This window comes from Hemitrygon akajei, chromosome 16, assembly GCF_048418815.1.
Source record: "Hemitrygon akajei chromosome 16, sHemAka1.3, whole genome shotgun sequence".
NCBI lineage: Eukaryota > Metazoa > Chordata > Chondrichthyes > Myliobatiformes > Dasyatidae > Hemitrygon > Hemitrygon akajei.
The window spans coordinates 70,394,264-70,415,629 of record NC_133139.1 but is presented as its reverse complement, the minus strand read 5'-3'; the positions used below and the strand labels follow the sequence as shown (position 1 = coordinate 70,415,629).

General features: G+C 43.1%; 1 protein-coding gene across 1 annotated transcript in view; it reads right to left on the bottom strand.

The window, feature by feature from the left end:
* The window catches only part of LOC140740162 (riboflavin-binding protein-like), a 70,810-nt gene that overhangs the window by 42,338 nt on the left and 7,106 nt on the right, over positions 1–21,366 (bottom strand). Inside the window, exon 2 of the mRNA XM_073069136.1 lies at positions 16,731–16,882. Within this exon, the coding sequence (XP_072925237.1) occupies positions 16,731–16,863 (133 nt within the window). The 5' untranslated portion in view covers positions 16,864–16,882. The remainder of the gene's footprint in view (positions 1–16,730; positions 16,883–21,366) is intronic.

Sequence of the window (21,366 nt, the reverse complement as noted above, 5' to 3'; positions counted from 1 at the left end):
GCAACCACAGAGACACCACAGGAGAGACACAAAACAGGCTGTTTATTCATGTCATAACAGCTGTATATAAATATATATATACACACACATACACACTTCCGAGGCATAGTTGAACCAGAGACTTTTTTCCGAGGCTGGAAATGAGTTAATACGAGGGGACATAATTTTAAGGCGATTTGTGAAAAGTATACCGTGGATGTCAGAGGTAGGTTTTTTTTTTAAACAGATGGTGGAATACATTGCCTGGGATAGTGGTAGAGGCAGACACATTAGAGACATTTAGGAGACTCTTAGATAGACACGTGGATGAGAGAAAAAATGGAGGGTTATGCCGGTGGGAAGCATTAGATTGTTCTTGGAGTTGGTTAAAAGGTCAGCACAGTATCATGGGCCGGAGGGCATGCACTATACTGTACATCCTATATGGTTGTGCTGGGTACAGGATCCATTACCAACTGTATGGATTATTTGTGGAAACACCAAGGGATATGTATAATTTTTAGGGAGTGAAATTGACATTTCTCAACATCCTTTGAAACTCAGAAAATCCCAAAATTCTGTGTGTCATTCTTGTACTTTTGAAATATGATCACTGCTCTCTCCCACCGAGGCATACTGGGTTTCAAGGTGGCTAATGAGGCCAATATATAAATGTAGATAGTTCCAACAATGGCGCAGGACATGCCTGAAGGGCTGCTTTGTGAGGGGATCTGTTCTTCCCACTGTTTACACAGGGCTTCTCTGTGCTCCTGTTCAATGGAGTCAGCTGCCATTGCCACTCACGTGTTCCTTCTCCATGTTGGTTGTTGGCTGGAGATTCCCGAGAGTCCCGGGGTCCCAATGCAGGGTATTCTCAGGGAATAGGTTGCATTCCTTTTCAAGCAGAATTTGAGCTATTGCAAAATCACAGTCCTTCAGGTAATTACTTCCGATGACAAAGCTCAGAATAGAAGATTTGTTGATTGGGAATAAAGGGGTTAGTTGGGACTGCCGCTTTTCACGTTATATGACAGAGTTTATGGCTAAGTGGCCAAGTTTGCAGACAATACAACGGCAGGTGAAGGGGCACGATTCCTTTTAAGCAGAGCAGGGTACGCAATCACTCTGTAACTGAACTGCTCCCATGCATACAGCCTTTGATGCATAGCTGGGATTTTCTTTTATATAAGTGTTAATATAACTTTGAAATCAATGTTAATATAATTGTTAAATACTCCGTAATTATGTTAATGAATACAGTATAATCAATAACATTTTCAAAATGATGTACATACTCAATCTTTACTTTGAAACATTTTAGAGCTTCAGTGTATTTACATTGTCAGTTTCAAGTTGCAACACTGCTACAAATTGAAACAATAAACACAGAATGGAAGTCAGTAGCTTACGGTTAATAAACACTGACACCATCTAGTCAAAATACTTTCACTTTTTTCATTGTGCCTATCAGTTGTTTTGGCTTCTTGACAAAAATGTACTTGTGTTGTGAGCTGTGGTTGGTACTTGTTGGATATGAATATTACCAAAAAAAAAAATTAAGATACCTTGCAGTTTTCAGGCCATGTAAAATTTCTTGCTCAGAGCAATGATTAGACTGCATAGCTGTTTTAAAAATTAGAAGGAGCATTAGTGATAGTGTGGGTAGTGTTGAGGAAGCATAGAACATAATGATCCCAGAATGAAATGGTTATGATAAAAAAGGAGAATTTGATTGCTCAGGGCCTATAGTCGCTGGAGGTTAAAATAACAGTGGGAGAGGGATTTAATTGAAACCTATTAAATCTTGAAAGGCCTAAACAGAGTGGATGTGGAGAGGATGTTTCCTATGTTCGGGAAGTGCCCCTAATCTTCTGCAAATTTGCTGATCCAGTTTACCACATTGTCATCATTAATCTAGGTGACAAAACGCAAATCCAATTTCCTAACCCATCCTGAATATGAAGTGACTGAAACTTCTTGACCAACCTCCCATGTGGGACTTTGCCATGTAGGTAACATCCACTACCTTTCTTTCATCAACTTTCCTTGTAACTTCTTCAAAATAACTCCAAGATTGGGTAGATCACAAACAATCCTAATCAGGCCCTGTATATCCAAATACTTATACATTCTGTCCCTATGAATACCTTTCAATAGTGTACCAGCCGGGTCACTGGATCTGTGAGACAGAGGCCCCTCTGTCACCACATACCCTGAAATCATTGAAGCTATGATTATAAATACAGACCTCTCGTCCAGAAATTGGAAGAGGCCCATGCAAAATAGGCAGGAAATAGATTAAATGACAAGCTGACCTTCCCCTTGAGATTCAGAGAGATTGACTGAGTATTTGCATCAAGTTGTTCTCTCATTTTATCCACTAACTTGTATTGCAATTCAAATATTCCACCCAACAGCTACCTGACCCCCATCTCAAGGTTGTATATGGTATGCATACTTTGATGAAAATTTTACTTTGAATGTTGAACCTTTGTTTTTATGTAGAGCTATCCATAAATTCTATAGTATTTCTTTATTTTCCTGAAAATTCCTGCAAGGAAATGAATCTCAGGGTAGTATGTGGTGACATATGCGTAGCTCGATAATGAACTTACTTTGACCTTTGCCTCTCCAGCTCTTATGCAGAATACCAGTCTTGCAAGCACATTAAAGGACAAATGCAGAAAAATAACCTACAAAGGCAGTCGTTTATAAAGAATTTCTATCTGACCAATGGATTACAGATCACAGGATCATTGAGGTTATAAATTAATGGAATTGCTTGAGCAATTCACATCCATCAATAGGATATGGGTATTGATTTTACTGCATTAAACGCATTGCCAACTACTTCTTATTCATAACTCTGTACCTCCGAAGGCGCAGAATAAAATATTTCTTTCAGCCCAATAGGTCACAGCTTCAGCAACATGGTGAAGAGCGATTAATGAGTAAATGTCCTTGGTGACCCACATATGCACACAGTGGCCACTTTATTAGATACACCTGTCCACCTGTTCATTAATGCAAGTATCTAATTAGCCAATCATGTGGCAGCTACTTGATGCATAAAAGCAAGCAGACATGGTCAAAGAGTCCAGTTGTTCTTCAGACCAAACATCAGAATGGAGAAGGAATGTGATCCAAGTGACTTTGAGCACGTTGGCGCCAGACAGGGAGATTTGAGTATCTCAGAAGCTACTGATCTCCTGGGATTTTCACACACACAAGTCTCTAGACCAGGGTTTCCCAACTTTTTTTATGCCATGGACCCCTACCATTAACCAAGGGGGTCTGTGACCCCAGGTTGGGAAGCCTTACTTGATAGTTTACAGAGAATGGTGTGAAAAACAAAATGTCGGGTGAGCGGCAGTTCTGTGGGCAAAGATGTCCTGTTAATGAAAGAAATCAAAGGAGAATGGCTAACCGGGTTCATGTTGACAGGAAGGTGATCGCAATTCAAATACCCACTTGTTACCGTTGAATGCATCACACATTGAACCTTGAAGTGGATGGGCTACAACAGCAGAAGACTGCGAACATATACTCAGTGGTCACTTTATTAGGTACAGGAGGTAGATAGTAATGTTGCCACTGAGTATATATGTTTAAAGTAGATGTGCATGATTGATGTAAAGCTTGTAACATTTAGGTGGGAAGCAAGGGAATGAAGATGATTGTATTGACATGTGAAGAGCTAGATATAGGAAGATATTGATTTAATGAAGGTGAGGGGTTTGCTCTATGCACTCAAAAAGTGGTGCTTAAAAGAGATTGCATAGACTCAAAATTCATTAGGAACCTATTTTGGTTACACATATTATTAGCTCCCTTACAGAATTCCAGTGGTAGTGGACTTTGCCTTCCTGTTTATCACTCTTCACAATCTATAAATTTGTCGATGACGTAGGTATTGTTAGCAGAGTTTCAGATGGTGAATGGTGTCGCACTTGACGTCAGAAAGACCAAAGCATTGATTGCGGACTTCAGCAAGGGGAGGTCAAGGGAAAATACACAAGTCCCTATTGAGGCATCAGCAGTGCAAACAGTGAGCAGTTTCACATTCCTGGGTGTCGACATCTATGAAGATCTATCCTGGGCCCAGCATATTGATGCAATTACAAAGAAACATGACAGAGGCAATACTTCATTTGGAGTCTGAGAAGACTTGGCCTGTCATCAAAGACTGGTGAGAATTTCTAGATGCACCGTGCAGAGTATTCTAACTGATTGTATCATTGTCCGGTACGGAGGGGCCTCAGAAAAAGAGGCAGAAATTTGCAAACTCAGCCAGCTCCATCACAGGCACCAATCTCCCCAGTGTTGAGGATATCTTCAAGGGCAATCCCTCAGAAAAAGCAGCATACATCACTAACCACCCCATCACCCAGGACATGTCCTCATTTCATCAAGGAGGTGCTACTTGAGCCTGAACATACACATTCAGTGTTTTAGGAGCAGTTTTGTCCCTCCACCATCAGATTCTGAATGGACAATGAACCCATGTACACCACCTCACTTTCTTTGCAATTTTGTTCACCTTTTGCACTACTTATTTCATATACATTTCTTACTGTGATTTAGTCTTTTCATAATTATATGTTGCAGTGTTCTGCTGCCGTAAAACAACACATTTCACTACATATGCCAGCGATATTAAACCTGATTCTGATTTAGCCTGTCTCCCAACTCCCTTCCCCTCCCATAGCTGGCCGCACCTGCCCATCATCCTTCACCCCTCCTCAGTCCCCCAGTCACCCGGACTCCTCGTTACATGGGCCGTCTCCCCTCTCAGTCCAGACGCTGAGTCACGACTCAAAATGCTGACAATTCCTTTCCTTCCCACAGGTGATGCTCGAGCTCCAGCAGTTTGCTTCTTGATCAAAGTCTCACTGTGTGCCTTTCAGCCAATAACAGAGGTGACTGAATGACCTCCACTAACCAGCTTCGACACCCTGTAGCTTTTGATGTGATTATTCTGTGGTATTGTAGCTTACTAAATATAACCCACATACTGTAACTCTGCCCCCCCCCTCACACAGATTCCCTTCTTAACTAAATTGCAGTGTGGTGGTGTAGAGGCTTTACTGTGCCCCTGTCTGCGAGTGTGTGTACATTCTGCCTGCGATAGCACGTGTTCCCTGGTTTCTTCCCACATTCCACAGAAGTACGAGGTAGGGTTAGCAAGTGGTGGGTGTGTTATGTTCCACCATGGTGAGACGTGTGGGCTGGTCCCAGCACATCTCTCACTGTGATGATCACCGATACAACAAAAAACAACACATTACAACGTATGATTTAGTGTTTTGATGTACCATACATATGAAAAATAAAGCTAATCTAGTCGAACTTAGAAGGTCAGGCAGCATCTATGGAGGGAAATAAACAGTCAATGTTTCATCCGGACTCCCGACTCAACTTGTTTAATGTGTTGCTGAAGATTTCCAGCATCTGCAGGATCTCTTGTATCCCTACTGGTTACAGCCTTTCCGGTGCCCATCCAACTACCCGTTAAACTGTTCTTAAGTTTCTGACTCTACCGCCCTTCCAGGCAATGAGTTTCAGATCCTCACCACTCTCTGGGCGAGGAGAGATTTTCTTAACATCTTAATAGGTCCTGGAGAAACAAACAAACTGCTGGAGGAACCCAGCAGGTTGAGCAGCAACCCGTGGGAGGGAAGGAACTGTCACGGTTCAGGTTAGAACACTGCGTCACGACTGAGGTTGAATGCTTAACTTTAACTTCTTGTTGCCTTGTTATGCCCCCTTACAGATTCTTCCTGTTCACTGCAAAAGGAATATGGAGGAGTAACACCACATATTCCACCTGGGTAGCCTTTAACCTGACTAATTTCACTAATTTCTCCCCCTCCCCATTTCTCTCTTCCATTCTGCCCCCCCCTTGCCCTGTCCCTTCTCCTCACCTGCCCATCATTGCCCTCTAGCACCCCTCTTCCTTCTCTCCTATCAGATTCTTTCTTCTTCAACCCTTTACCTTTTCCACCTATCACCTCCCAGCTTCTCACTGCAACCTCCCCTCCCTCCCCCACCCACCTTCCCCCTCACCTGGCTTTATCTATCACCTTCTAGATTGTTCTCCTTCCCCTCCCTCCACCTTCTTATTCCGGCTGCTTTCTCCTCATCCTTCCCAGTCCTGATGAAGGGTCTCGACCTGAAATGGTGACTGTTTATTCATATCGAAAGATGCTGCCTGACCTGCTGAGTTCCTCCAACATTTTGTGTGTGTCGTCCCTCTTATAATTTTGTATGCCTGACTAAAGTTCCAGAAGCAGAAAAGCAATGCACTGCAGATGCTGGATATCTGAAATGATAAAACAACAGGACATTTTCCTTCCAACTCCGCGTCTGTCAGATGACTCCGAGAACAGAAGAGAGCAGCTTATGCACGTTAATGAGTTTAGTCCTCAGTGAGTGGCGTGTGGCCTAACGTTCAATTCTTCCAGGAGGTCAAATGGAAGCAGAAGATTTGAATAAAAATAGTCCTTTAATTCCAGTTACTTAACACCGTGTCTGCCCGGTAATTCTGTGATTATAGCCTTCCATCATTCATGTGATGCAATTATTCCATGTTTTAGCTCACTTAATGTCAACCTGCACACTGTAACCTCCCCCTCTTCAACAGATTCCTTTCCTAACTAAAAGCATGAAAATGCCCAGACTCAGGCTAAACTGACATGACTTTCCTACTTGTCGAACAATGCTGATTTAACTCACTTTTGACAGGTACTATCTTGTTGAAACCTTACGTTTACTAGAATGGTTGATACTGTGCTGGACAACCAGGTTCAATCCTGATCTTGGGTTTTACTTGTGGAGAGTTTGCATATTCAATTTGAGTGGTCCTCTCATTACCATCCACATCCACAGGTCATGGTTAATTGCCCCTGGTGCACGGGTGTGAGTGGCAGAATCTGTGGGGGTGGAGGGGAGAATAGTTGAGGTGGATAAACTTAGAATTAGAGGCTGAGGGTGTAAAGAGTTGTACTTGATTCCTCCTTGGTAAAATGTGCAACACAAAATGGAAGTTTGTAAGACAAAATGGCGTTAGTCTGGGATGTGGGAATATTTTGATGAAGTTCAAGTGAACCAGTCCACAGCCAAACTTAGAGCATCTACAGCCTTGACAATATTTATCTGGGAAAGTATTGAAGGGTATAAAAAGAAGCTATTCTTGTGTGCAAGAAGAAAGCATTTCTTTAGCTAGGTCATGCCTAGTTTGAATTAGGCCTCACCAATGTCTTATGCAACTTCAACATAACATTCCAACTCCTCTACTCAGTACTTTGATTTATGAAAGCCAACATGCCTAAAGCTCTCTTTAGACCCCATCTACCTGTGATGCCACTTTCAAGGAATTATGTATCTGTATTCCCAGATCTATCTGTTCTACTACACTCTTCAGTGCCCTACCACTCACTGTGTAAGACCTACCCTGGTTGGTCCTCCCAAAGTGCAACATCTCACATTTGTCTGCATTAAATTCCATCTGCAATTTTTCCAGCTGCTAACTTTGATTATCTGTTCACTATGCTCCCAGTATTGGTGTCATCTACAAACTCGTGGATCCAATTAACCACATTATCATCCTGATCATTGATTATAGATGGCAAACAACAATGGACCCATCACTGATCCTTGCAAAACACCACTAGTCACAGGCCTCCAGTCAGAGAGGCAACCATCTACAGCCATTCTCTGACTTTTCTCTTGAAGCAAATGTTGACTCCAATTTATTACCTTATCTTGAATGCCGAGTGACTGAACCTCTTTGAACAACATCCCATCTGGGGCATTGTCAAAGCCCTTGCTGAAGACCATGTAGACAACATCCACTGACTTTCCTTCATCATCTTTCCTTGTAACCTCTTTGAAAACCTCTAAGATTGATTAGACACAACCACAATCCCTCATCAAGCTCTGTATAGCCAAACAGTTATACATCCTGTCCCTAAGAATACCTTCCAACAATGTACTAGCTACTGTACTGATGTCAGACTCACTGGCCCTATAATATCCTGTCTTATTTTTAGAGGCTTTCTTGAACAACTGTACGTCATTAACTATTCTTCAGTCCTCCGACACCTTACCCATGGCTAAGGGTGTTCTCTCTGCCAGAACCCTTGCAATTCCAGCACTAGCCTCCTATAAGCTCTGATGGGACACCTTGTCATGACCTGGTGACTCATCTACCCTAATGTGCCTCAAGACAGCAAAATACCTTCTCTTTTGTAATGCGTATATGAGATGTGGTAGGAAATCTGACATCATGGAGAAAAGTCATGCAGGCACAAGAAGAACCTTGCAAACTCCACACAAACAGCATCAGAAGTCAGGACGAAACCATGGCCACTGGAATGGCGAGGCAGAATCCATTCTATCACCCTGCATCCTGAAGGTGTGATTATAAATGCAAGTCTCTTTTCCAAAAGTTGGAAGAGGCATGTGCGCAGTAGACTGGAAATAGGTTAGATCCATCTGAAATGTTGACTGTACATTTCCCTCTGTAGATGCTGTCTGACCCACTGGGTTAGGAGATACAGCATTGCAGCAGAGTCTAAACCCTTGGGTCCACAATATTACACCGACTTTTTAACCTGCTTTAAGATCAATCTAACTCTTCCCTCCTACATAGCCTTCCACTTTTTCTGTCATCCATGTGCCTATCCATGAGTCTTTTAAAATGCCCCTAATTCATCTGCCTCGACCACTATTCCCAGTAGTGTGTTCCATGAACTTAGCACAGTGTTAAAATAAACCCTCTAACATATGACCATAAGATAGAGGAGCATAATTAGGCCATTGAGTTTGCTCTGCCATTTCATTATGGTTGATCCATTTTCCCTCTCAGCCCTATTCTCCCGCCTCCTCCCCATAACCTTTCATGCCCTGATTAATTAAGAATCTCTTAAACTCTACCGTAAATATACCTAAATACTTGTGCAATGAATTCCACAGATTCATCACTTTCTGGCTAAAGAAATTCCTCCTTATCTCCATTCTAAAAGGAAGGCCCTCTTTTCTGAGGCTGTGTCCTCTGGTCTTAGACTCTCCCACCATAGGAAACCCCCACTCCACATCCACTCTATCAAGGCCTTTCATCATTCGATAGGTTTCGATCAGATCACCCTCATTCTTCTGTATTCCAATGAATACAGGCTCAGAGCCTTAAAAATTCTCTTCATACGACAAGCCATTCAATCCGGAATAATTTTTGTGAACTTCTTTTGAACTCTCTCCAATGTCTTTTCTTGGATAAGGAGCCCAAACCTGCTCACAATACTCCAAGTGAGGCCTCACCAGTGCTTTATAAAGCCTCAACACTACATCCTTGCTTTTATACGCTAGTCCTCTTGAAATGAACGCTAACATTACATTTACCTTCCTCACCATTGACTCAACCTGCAAATTAACCTCTAGGGAATCCTATAAAAGCTCCAAGCTCAGATTTTTAAATTTTCTCTCCATTTAGAAAAGAGACTTCTCTTTTATTCCTTCTACCAAAGTGCCTGACCATATACTTCCCAGCACTGTATTCCATCTGCCATTTCTTTGCCCATTCTCATAATCTAGGTTCCTTTTTAGCCTCTCTACTGCCTCAAAACTATATGCACCCCCCACTTACCTTTGTATCATCCGCAAACTTTGCAACAAAGCCAAGAATTCTGTCATCCAAGTCATTGGCAGATAATGTAAAAAGAAGTGGTCCCAATACATACCCCTGTGGAACATTACTAGTCACTGGCAGCCAACCAGAAAAGGCTCTTCTTCATTCCCACTCTTTGCCTCCTGCCAATCAGCCACTGCTTTATCCATGCTAGTATCTTACCTGTAATACCATGGGCTCTTAAAGTGTTAAGCAGCCTCACTTGTGGCACCTTGTCAAAAGCCTTCTGAAAATCCAGGTATACAACATCTACTGATTCTCCTTTGTCTATCCTGCTTGGTATTTCTTCAAAGAATTCCAGCAGATTTGTCAGGTAAATCTCTATCCTCTATGGTTTCCTCTAATCACCTTAAAATTATGCCTCGTTGTTCTAGCAAGTCATTAGTAATTCAGCATTTTGTGTGTTGCTCCAGTATCTCCAGCCTCCTGTATCTCCAGATAAACATGGGACAACTTGACCTGAATGCTAACATTTCAATAAAATATACACCTGACCCAACATATATAGCTGGCTCCGTTACATTCGGTTATAGGTCCACTTAGCACGAACTATGGGAAAATTGTACCCCAGCTGTCCATGTTGTAAAGGTCTGGTCATGTTCAGTATAAATTCAACTCAGATTAATATGCAAGAGATATGGCTTCAAAAGCTCTCATTCCTAGTTGCCCTTGAGAAGGTGGTGAGTTGCCTTCTTGTACCACCATAGTCCTTGAGAGGTGGATATACCTACTCACCTGCCCAATCACTTCTCACTGCGCACCTGTCCTCCTTCCCTTTCTCCCATGGTCCACTGCCCTTCTCTATCAGATTCCTTCTTCTTCAACTCTTTGCCTCTTTCACCTCCCAGCTTCTCACTTCATCTCAACTTCCCCATCACCTGTCACCTACCCGTTTGTACTCTTCCCCCTCTCCTCACCTTCTTATCCTGGCTTTGCCCCTTCTTGTCCAGCCCCGATGAAGGGTCTTGGTCCAAAGTGTCAACTATTTATTCCATAGATGCTGCCCGACTTCCTCCAGTATTTTGTATGTGTCCTCAAAATTTTCATCATCTGCAGAATCTTGTGTTTAGCATCCCCAATAGCTCTTCTCAGCTGATCAGGACAGTAACTGCAAATTGGTTCTCGTCCTGATCAACCTCACCCACTGCATCCATTTAGGATATCCATCAGTAATGGGCAGCCACCTATACGATGTTTGAACAAGCTGGATGAACTCAGCAGGTCGAGCAGCATCCATTGAAAGGGGCAGTCAACGTTTCGGGTCGAGACCCTTCGTCAGGATGCTGCTCGACCTGCTGAGTTCATCCAGCTTGTTTGTACGTCTTGATTTGACCACAGCATCTGCAGTATACTTTGTGGATACAATGTTTGAAGTGGGCTGTTCTGAACAATGCAAAGTAACTGTCCTGCAGAATCCTCTCCAATCCATCTAGCATTGGACCGCTGGTAGGACACAATGAGAAAGTCCGACAAGGACACTCCTTGCACAGTTCTATCAACTTACATTTCACTACACAAGGCAGCAACTGCAGATTTCAATTAATGGTTTGCATTTCTGTGTAACACACACAAAGTGCTGGAGTAACTCAGCAAGTCAGGCAGCATCTACGGAGGGGAGTAAATAGTCAAGGCTTCGGTCTTGGGTCAAAATGTCTTCTGTTTATTCCCTTCCATAAATGCTGACTGTCCTGCTGAGTTCCTCCAGCATTTTTTTTTGTGTGTTGGTCAAGATTTCCAGCATCTGCACAATATCTTGCGCCTTGCATTTCTGTAAAGCCTTTCACAGCCTCTGGACACGCCACTTTATGGCCAAGGGGTACTTCCAAATTGCACTGCTGTGATATAGAAAGCACTAACATACACAGCAAGAGCCATCAGCAATATAATTGTGCCAAAATCTGCTTTACAGAACTAACATTTGGCCAGATATCTATTTGGGAAGGCTGGGAAAGGTTGGGCGGGGGTGAGAGGGGTTGGAGAAGGATGGTTGTGGCAGACTCCCTACACTTCACCAGTGTTCATTCTATCCCCTGGCAACTGAACATCTGATCTGAACAATCCTTGGTGTACTGACCGGGTTACCATAGTGATAGGGTTCTCTGCAGTAAACAAAGTGCAAGCGTGTTCAGGCTGCAGGCATCAGTCAGAGAAAGTTGTCCGATTGTTGTTGAAATCTTGGACATGAAGCCATTTCTGAGCAGGACTTAACTCTCCACATCCTCATTTCTCAAAGCATTAAGATTAACGTCAAACGGCCGCATAATCAGAAGTGATAATGCTTATTCAGAAGAGAAGACAAAAGAATTCTCAGAGTACTGCCTGTCCCTGTTACCTAAGCATGAGCCTTCTGAAACATGCTTGTCTGGAGCAGCTGCCTCTCAAATTGCAGATACAGTCAAATACAGCTGCTTTCAACAAAGTCCATCTCCTTTATGTACAGGATGAATTTGTTTCAGAACTAAAAAAAAAATCAATTCTGCACATAAACAAAACTTTGAAGACGTTCCAAACAGATGTGTTTAAAATCTGTCAAATCATGCGGTCTCTGAATGCTCTTTAATTCTTCCTGAAACTCTATGTCAGGGCACAATATTTATGAGAGCTTTTTTCTGCTTTGTGAGAAAGAAAGAGTTAAAATGCAAGAGATTCTGCAGATGCTGGAGATCCAGATTGAGACATTCAAAATGCTGGAGAAACTCGGCTGGTCGTACAGTGTCTATGGAGAGGAATAAAATGTCAATTATCTGGGCCAAAATCCTTCATCAGATAACGAGAAAGATTAAAAACACAAAATGCTGGCAGAACTCAGCAGGCCAGACAGCATCAATGGGAGGAGGTAGTGACGATGTTTCGGTCCGAAACCCTTCATCAGGATTTTGCACATGCACATCAAAACATATGGTGAAATGTGTCCTGCTGGAGGATCTCAGCCTGAAACGTCGACTGTACTCTTTTCTATAGACGCTGCCTGGCCTGCTGAGTTCCTCCAGCACTGTGTGTGTGTTGCTCAGATTTCCAACATCTGCAGATTTTCTCTTGTTTGTGAAATGCGTTGATTGCATCAAGTGAAATCATTTAAGATTGTGCTGGGTACTTCCAACACCAACATAGCACGCCCACAACCCACTAATCCTAACAATACGTCTTTGGAACGTGGGAGGAAACCAGAGCACCTGGTGGAAACCCACATGGTCAGAGGCAGAAGCCGGAATTGAACCCTGATCTTACAGCTGCCAATGTTAAGCAAACTGCTACGCTACTGTGCTACCCCCATAGCCTCTATTCCTCACATGTAAACTTTACTAGGATCTCTTACTAGAGTAATGCAGCGTGGGAAGAAGTCCTTTGATTTACTCAATCCACGCCCAGCACCTGTTTACTCTAATCTTTTTTTCTTCCCTCACTCCCATCAATTTACCCCAATTCTACCACACACTTATATACTCAGGGTAATTTACAGTGACCTGCTAACCAGCTTAGCATTAGGATATGGGAGGAAACCAAAGCACCCAGAGGAAATACATGCAGTCACAGTCTGGACACGCAAACTCCAACATGGGCAAGCACAGAGTTCAGGATTGAACCTGAAGCAGATTGAAATTGAAGCAGTAGCCCGAATAGATGTATCACTGTGCTGCCCAGCTTTAACTAAGAAAGTCACTATTAATGCTGGGTTTTCAGAGAAGTGGGCTATGCTAAATTGCTTTAAGACCACCGGGGTTGTTTCCTTGACCACAAGACATCGGAGCAGAAATAGGATATGCAGCTTATTGAGTCTGCTCCGCCATTTGATCATGGGTCAAGCGCACTTGTCTTGATCAATTGCAACTGGTTTCAGCAATGCCCCTCTTTTTTATACAAGGAATTAATGTTGATTTGATCGTGGCTGATTTATTTTTGCTCTCAACGCCATTCTCCTGCCTTCTACCCCTAACCTTTACTAATCAAGAACCTATCAACCTCTGCTTTAAATATACCCAATGAGTGAGCCCCCTTAGTCGTCTGTGACTATGAATTCCACAGGTTAACCCACCCTCTGGCTAAAGAAATTTCTCCTCATCTCTGAAGGTGCTCCCTTCTATTCCAAAGCTGAGACTGTGCCCTGCACCTTGACTCTTCCATTGTTGGAAATATCCTCTCCACATCTACTCTATCTAGGTCTTTCTTGGCAAGCATGAAGATACGGCAAACATGATCTGAGTACGAGATGAATTGTCGGCTGCTCTGAGCGCTTGTGGTGAGTTGCATGGTTCTGGTGAAGCAACGTTAAGGGTTCTGTGTACAAACCTGGAACATCAGGAGTGTTTATATTTATCCTTGACAAGACTTGAAGCACAGAAACACTGACGGCCGACGCACGTTACATTCTTTCACACTGAGCCTCTGAGTAGTTGTTTGGCTTGACAACCCACCCAAAGCACAAACTGGCCGAGGAGAACCAAAGCCTCAACTCCATTTATGCTGGAAAACTCATAATTTGCAGACCTCAATGCTTGAACAATAAAATTTGGTCTTAAAGTGACACTTTGCTCATTATTTGTGACATGCACAGTTTGCGTGAGTGACCAACACAGTCCGAGGATGAGCCAGGGCAGCCCGCAAGTGCTCCCAGCACCACCACAGCATGCCCACAACTTGCTAACCCCAACCTGTATGTAGTTTGGAGTGTGGGGAAAAAACCAGAGCACCTAGAGGAAACCCACGCCATTACGAGGATGCATAAAAACTCCTTACATATATCACAGGAACATGTCCATTTCCAAAGCCGTCACACAATACACAAAGGCTTTAGGTAAAGTATATAGCCTATATAATTTACCTTTATCTCATCCTGTGCTGTTTTTGTGGGCATTTATTTTTGTGATGAATGGTTTTAATAAAAGCAGAGAAATAATTTGGGTATGGGAAGGAGGAATAATGGCAATGATAAATACGGGTAGGGACATAGAATAGGCCCATGCCGGCAGCCAATAATTCTGGCAAATGACAGATAGGCTAATGCACTCAAGGTAGGCAGGTCTTCCTGAATACAAAACCCTGATGTAATCATTGTAAAATAACAAAACCTCTATCCATTCCTCTGATTTATGTAACATCCTTGCATTGCCTAATCATGTGAAGCCTCAGTTTCCACAGCATAGATTTGGGCTTTAGGGACAGGGACAGTTTTAGTCACAGTCCAATACTGGGTCGGGTCTAAGTTGCCCTGAAGGCCTCCCTACAGAGCTGTCTGTTCATTTATTTCCCAGTGATGATGTTAAATGTCAACCTTGCAGAATTTACATTTTTATTCACTTTGCTTTATCTGCATCGGACATTCAAAATAGCAAATCCGTGTTACTGTGGTTAATAAAAAGGCCAGAGCGGTAGCAGTTATATTGAAAATGGAGCAATAAGCAGGATTTTACAATCACATGAAAGGAACTTAAGCATTTATTGAAGGAAAAATGAAAATAGATCATAAGCTTGCTCATAATTGTTATTACTAATTTTGGAGAGACAACTAAAGTTGATGCCTTGACTGTTTTTCTTCATAACGAGAAATAACTGATGTTCTGATCATTGCTAAAAACCAAAAGGACATCTTGAACTGACCCAAACATAAAGATCAAAAGATTCAAGGACTAGTTATAGCACAGTTACCAATGAGGAGAGATGTCTTTATTCACAGTGCAGCGAGATGAAGGCATGCACCGAAGGAGAATGTTAATGTGAACGAAGTTGCCGGTAGCACTGCTGCCTCGCAGCGCCAGAAGCCCATGCTCAGGACTGGACTCAGCACTGCTGCCTCGCAGCGCCAGAAGCCCATGCTCAGGACTGGACTCAGCACTGCTGCCTCGCAGCGCCAGAAGCCCATGCTCAGGACTGGACTCAGCACTGCTGCCTCGCAGCGCCAGAAGCCCATGCTCAGGACTGGACTCAGCACTGCTGCCTCGCAGCACCAGAAGCCCATGCTCAGGACTGGACTCAGCACTGCTGCCTCACAGCACCAGAAGCCCATGCTCAGGACTGGACTCAGCACTGCTGCCTCACAGCGCCAGAAGCCCATGCTCAGGACTGGACTCAGCACTGCTGCCTCGCAGCACCAGAAGCCCATGCTCAGGACTGGACTCAGCACTGCTGCCTAGCAGCACCAGAAGCCCATGCTCAGGACTGGACTCAGCACAGCTGCCTCACAGCGCCAGAAGCCCATGCTCAGGACTGGACTCAGCACTGCCTTCGCCAAGATTGCAAGTTCTCCCTGTGAGTGCTTGCACCCTATCCCCGGGTGCTTTAGCTTCCTTCCACAACCTGAAAACGTGCAGGTTTCTGGTTAAGTGTCCACTGTAAATTTGCCCCTAGTGTATGATGCAACTCCCGGGAATGTGGGGTGAATAACAAATGGGATTAGTGTAAATGGGTATTTGATGGTCAGCATCGACTCAGTGAGGCGAAGGGCCTGTTTCCGTACTCCCTCCTTATATAACCCGGTGAGGTTATTTAGCCCACTGAGTGTGTGCCAGTTCTCAGCAGAACAATTCCAAAAATCCTGTTTCCTTGTATCCTGTAAATTCTCCCATGCTCATCATTTCTGCCACTTCTCTACACTATGGGGCGAACCAGCACACGTTTGGGATAAGTCACAGCTATGTAGCACCATGTCAACTAAATTGTCAACCTGAGCTGGTCCCGTTAGCTGCGTTTGGTCCATATCCCTCTAAACTAGGAATTCCCAACCTTTCTTATGCCATGGACCCCAGTTTGGGAACTCCTGCTCTAAACACTCCAATGTGTGTAGGATGGTTTAATACCCCTTTATTTTACCTGAGTGGTAGAATTTGAGGGGAGTTGCTAGGAATGGTAGAGGGATAATAATAAGATTCGAGGAAGTAGATGCAGTACAGATTTGAAGGCCCCTTTCTCTGCAGCGTGATTCAGCTTTGATTGCACTTCACTAGGAGAGATGAAATGGAGCTATTTTTTCCCCCCTGAATGGTTAGACTAACGAGCACCTTTAAACCACAGGCACGGAGCATTTAGGAAGCATGGTCTCTCTCCGTGCTAGATGCAGACTGTAATCACTTACTCTTCGAGTATAATGGGCAGTCGCGAAGATCTGGTTCAGGGCTTGGGGAAGCTTTGTGGCTCCCAGTTGCCAGGCAGGTTGCCTCCAGCTGCCTAACCGTCCCGCATAACAAAACAATGGCGATCCACAGCATTTTGCCTCTCCCTTTGAACCTGGAAGAGAAAAGAAGAAAATTTGGAGATATTTAAGGAGAAAGCTGCTTCTCACTTTATGAACTGGTGGAACAGAATTGGTGGCGAACGTAGAATGTGGAACAGTACAGGATACACACTCAGTGACTACTTTATTAGATACACCTGCTTGTTAACACAAATATCTAATCAGCCAATCATGTGGCAGCAAATCAATGTATAAAATTATTCAGACATGGTCAAGAGGTTCAGTTGTTCAGACCAAACATCAGAATAGGGAAGAAATGTGACCTAAGTGACTTTGACCATGGAATGATTATTGGTGCCAGATGGGGAGGTTTGAGTATCTCAGGAAATGCTGTTCTCCTGGGATTTCCACGTGCAAATAGAGTTCACAGAGAATGATGCAAAAAACACAAAAACATGCAATAAGCAGCAGGTCTGTGGGCAAAAATGCCTTGTTAATGAGAGGTGTTCGAGAAAAATGGCCAGACTGGTTCAAGCTGACAGGAAGGTGACAGTAACTCAAATAACCACACATTACAACAGTGGTGTGCAGTAGAGCATCTCTGAATGCACGACATGTTGAACCTTGAAGTGGATGGGCTGCAGCAGAAGACCACAAACATACAGAAATACACTCAACGGCCACTTAATTAGGTACCTCCTGTATCTAATAAAGTAGCCACTGTATAGGAACAGGTGTTTTGGTCCATAATGTCTGCACCAAATTAAACTAAATTTCTTCTGCTTGGATGTAACCCTGACCCCTCTATTCCATGCATGAGTGTCTATTTAAAAGCCTCTTCATTGCCACTGTGGCATCTACTACCACCACTACACTGGAAGCATGTTCCAGACATCCAACACTCTTGCATTAAAAATTTGCCCTGCACATCCTGAAACATCGCTCCGCATCTTAAATGCATGTCCTTTAGTATCTGACATTTCCACCTTGGGGGTTGGGGGGGGGGGAAGATTCTATCTACCCTATCCATGCCTCTAGTATTTGACATTTCCACCCTGGGGGTTGAGGGTGGGGCAGGGGGAAGATTCTGTCTACCCTTTCCATACCTCTCATGGTTTTAGAAACTTCTATCAGGAAGTTTTAAAAACTTTTATTAGTGATAACTTTGGATCAGATATTGGTCACTTCAAAACTTGAGGCTATAAACTGAAAGGGATGATGTTATTCCGATGCTATGACAAAAGGATAAGAAAGTCCCAGTCTAACTTGTCCTGGAGCTTATTTGTTTCCAACAGAGATCAAGCCACACCACAGTAGGATGGATCAGCTACGTTTATTTATTATAACTCTCATCTGGCATGAATTTTGAAATTCAGCATTAGTTCCAGGAAAAGGGCATTAGGTAAGAGAAGACACGGTTACATTTTTTGAGCAGCTAAAGCACAAAATGCAAGCACCACTCAGCTGCTCAGATGGTATCCATGTACAGTGAAATAGAGTAGGCGGTTCAGGTGTATCATCATCTGTCAGAAATATTAACTCTTGCATTCCTCTCCACATATGCTACCTGACTTGCCAAGTATTTCCAAAATCTCCCGTATGATAGATTTCTGCCATTCTCCACATGCGTTCAATGGAATGTGTTAATTTTTCATTCTATGCCCCGGCACAGATTGATAGCGTGAACTCTGAGGAAAGGCCCTCTTGTGAAATGTGCTTGGACGCTCTTATTCCAAGATGCAGCCCAGTGCTTCACAGGGAAAGCCCTCCCCACTACTGAGCACATTTACAAGGAGTGCTGTCACAGGGAAGCAGCATCCACGATCAAAGGCCCCCACCATCCATCCTATGTTCTGTTCTTGCTGCTGCCTTCAGGAAGGAGGGACAGGGACCTCAAGTCCCTCACTACCAGGTTCAGGAACAGTTAATACCCCTCAACCATCAGGCTCTTGACTAGAGGGGACAACTTCAACCACCCCAGCATGAACTGATTCCAGAACCTATGGACTCACTTTTACAGGTTCTTCAACTCATGTTCTTTATATTTATTGGTTATTTCTTGTTGTATTTTCACAATTTTGTCTTTTGCACATTGTTTGTCTGTCTCTGTCGTGTGTGGTTTTTCATTGATTCTATTCTGTTTTTCCTCTATTTACTATGAATGCCCACAAGAAAATGAATCTGAGGGTAGTAGATGGTGACATATATGGTGACTTTGATGATAAATTTACTTTGAAACTATACCACTGGGAAGTGTTGCAGTGGTGAGACCTTTTGTCTCTTCTTAGACTCGATGGGCTGAATGGCCTAATTCTGCTCCTACGCTCTTCACAGGTGGGCAAGGGTTGCTGCTGGTGCTTGTTCTGATCATTTACACCCTGCTGCGTTCAACTTCTTTGTCTCCAAATGCTCCCTTCCTTAGGAGACAAATGACTACATGCACACTGTAGTCAGAGTTAGTTTTGTCACCGGTGTCTGCTGAGAGACAACTTTGACGGGCTGGGAAATCCATTCACTTTGTGGTTGAGTCTTCAGATCTCTGTCCACACATCACCAGTACACATTTAGTTAGACCATAAGACATGGGAGCAGGATTAAACTATTTGGCCCACTGGGTCTTCTCCACCATTCAATCATGGCTGATCAGTTTTTCCCCTCCTCACACCCATTCCTTGCCCTTCTCCCCATAACCTTTGGTGCCACATCCAATCAAGAACCTATCAAGCACTGCCTTAAATTTTATTTTGGGCATTTACAGTAGGACAAAGAAACACAATAGAATTAATGAATAACACACAAAAACTAAGAAAGACAAACAACCAACATGCAAAAGACAAACTGTGCAAGTACAAAAAAAATGAATACACAAGTAAATAAATAATACTGAGAGCACGAGTTGCGGAGTCCTTGAAAGTGGTTGTGGAATCAGTTCAGTGTTGAGTGAAGTTATCTATACTGGTTCAGCAGCCTGTTGGTTGAAAGGTGACAACTGTTTAAACCGGTGGTATGGGACCCACGGCTTCTCAACCTCGCTTTTGATGCAGCAGTGAGAAGTGAGCAAGCCCTGGATAGTGCAGGTCCTTGATGATCGATGCTGATTTATCTAGCTCATTTTTCCTCTGCTTTTACTTCCTAAATAAAGAGTGCCATCCCCAGATACTTCCTTCCAGTATTGTTCTATTTGTAAGTTGCTCCTAATTTTAGACACCAACCCCCTCACAAATAGAAGCATGTTTTGAATTGTTGCTTAAGAACTCGGCGAGGGAAGGAATGTTGCAGTGTATCCTTGAGATAGGACATTAGAGCAAGGTCCTTTCTGCTCATCTGGAAAATTCAGAGTCTTGGCACTATTTCAAGGAAATCTGGGAACTCTCCCTGTAATCCTGTCTGATCCACAGAGACAGTGGCTGAATAGGTCATTCATAATAGGTCATGCTACAATAAGTGTATGGGACATTGGAAAAAATGTTGAATTTCCCCATGGGGATGAATAAAGTATCTATCTATCACCACATTGGCTGTGTGCTCTGTTCCCGTACTTGCCCACAAAAAAAGAACAACAAAATCTCTGCTGACATTTCTTGTGAGAAAGTTGACGTAATTTTTTAATAGTTATTGTAATTCATCTGGGTTATAAAGATATAATGATAAAAATTAGCTTTATTTGGCACATGTACATCAAAACATACAGTGAAAAAATATACATTGTTTGTGTCAAATCAAATTAGCAAGGATTGTGCTGGGCATCTCTCAAGCGTCACCTTGCTTCTGGCTCTAATTTAGCATGCCCACAACTTCCTAACCCTAACCCATACACCTTTGGACTGTGGAAGGAAATAGGAGCATTTGGAGGAAATCCTCATGGTATAAACTTGTCGCTGACAGCGACGGGAATTGAGCCCTGATTGGTGATCGCTGGCACTTTTAAAGTGATTGCACTAACGACAGCAAAATTGTTGTTTGCATATTGCTATAAAATTATTTCATTTATCAGGATCAAAAACTGGTAAATATTTACAATTTAGAATCAGGTGGCTGAATAATATTTAACAAATCCTGCCTGGAATCTAAGGCTGGTAATTTTTTTTCTGAAACATATCGGGAGCTCCTCAAACTCCAGATTTCCCCGACATTTTATGGCAATGGTTGGTGTTCCAAGTGAACAGACTCCTAAAGTGGCGGTGACCTGCTGGTTGCATTCAGAATTGCTCATTGGGACATTTTACGTCATCAAAAGAGGAACAATCAGTTTAACATCTGAAAGGCAGAGGTATTGATAGTCCCACACCCTCTGGACTCACCCCTAGGATCAGTCTAGAGATGAAAGCATACAAAATTCAACACAATATATGAGAATAGGTTGAGCAAGCTAGACTTTACTCTTTGTAAGGAAGGAGGAAGAGAGGTGACTTGATAGAGGTGTACAAAATGATAAGAGATGTAGATTGAGTAGCTAGCCAGAGACTCTTTTCTCTAGGGTAAAAATAGTTAATATGAGGAGGTATAATTTAAGGTATTTGGAGGAAAGTATAGGGGT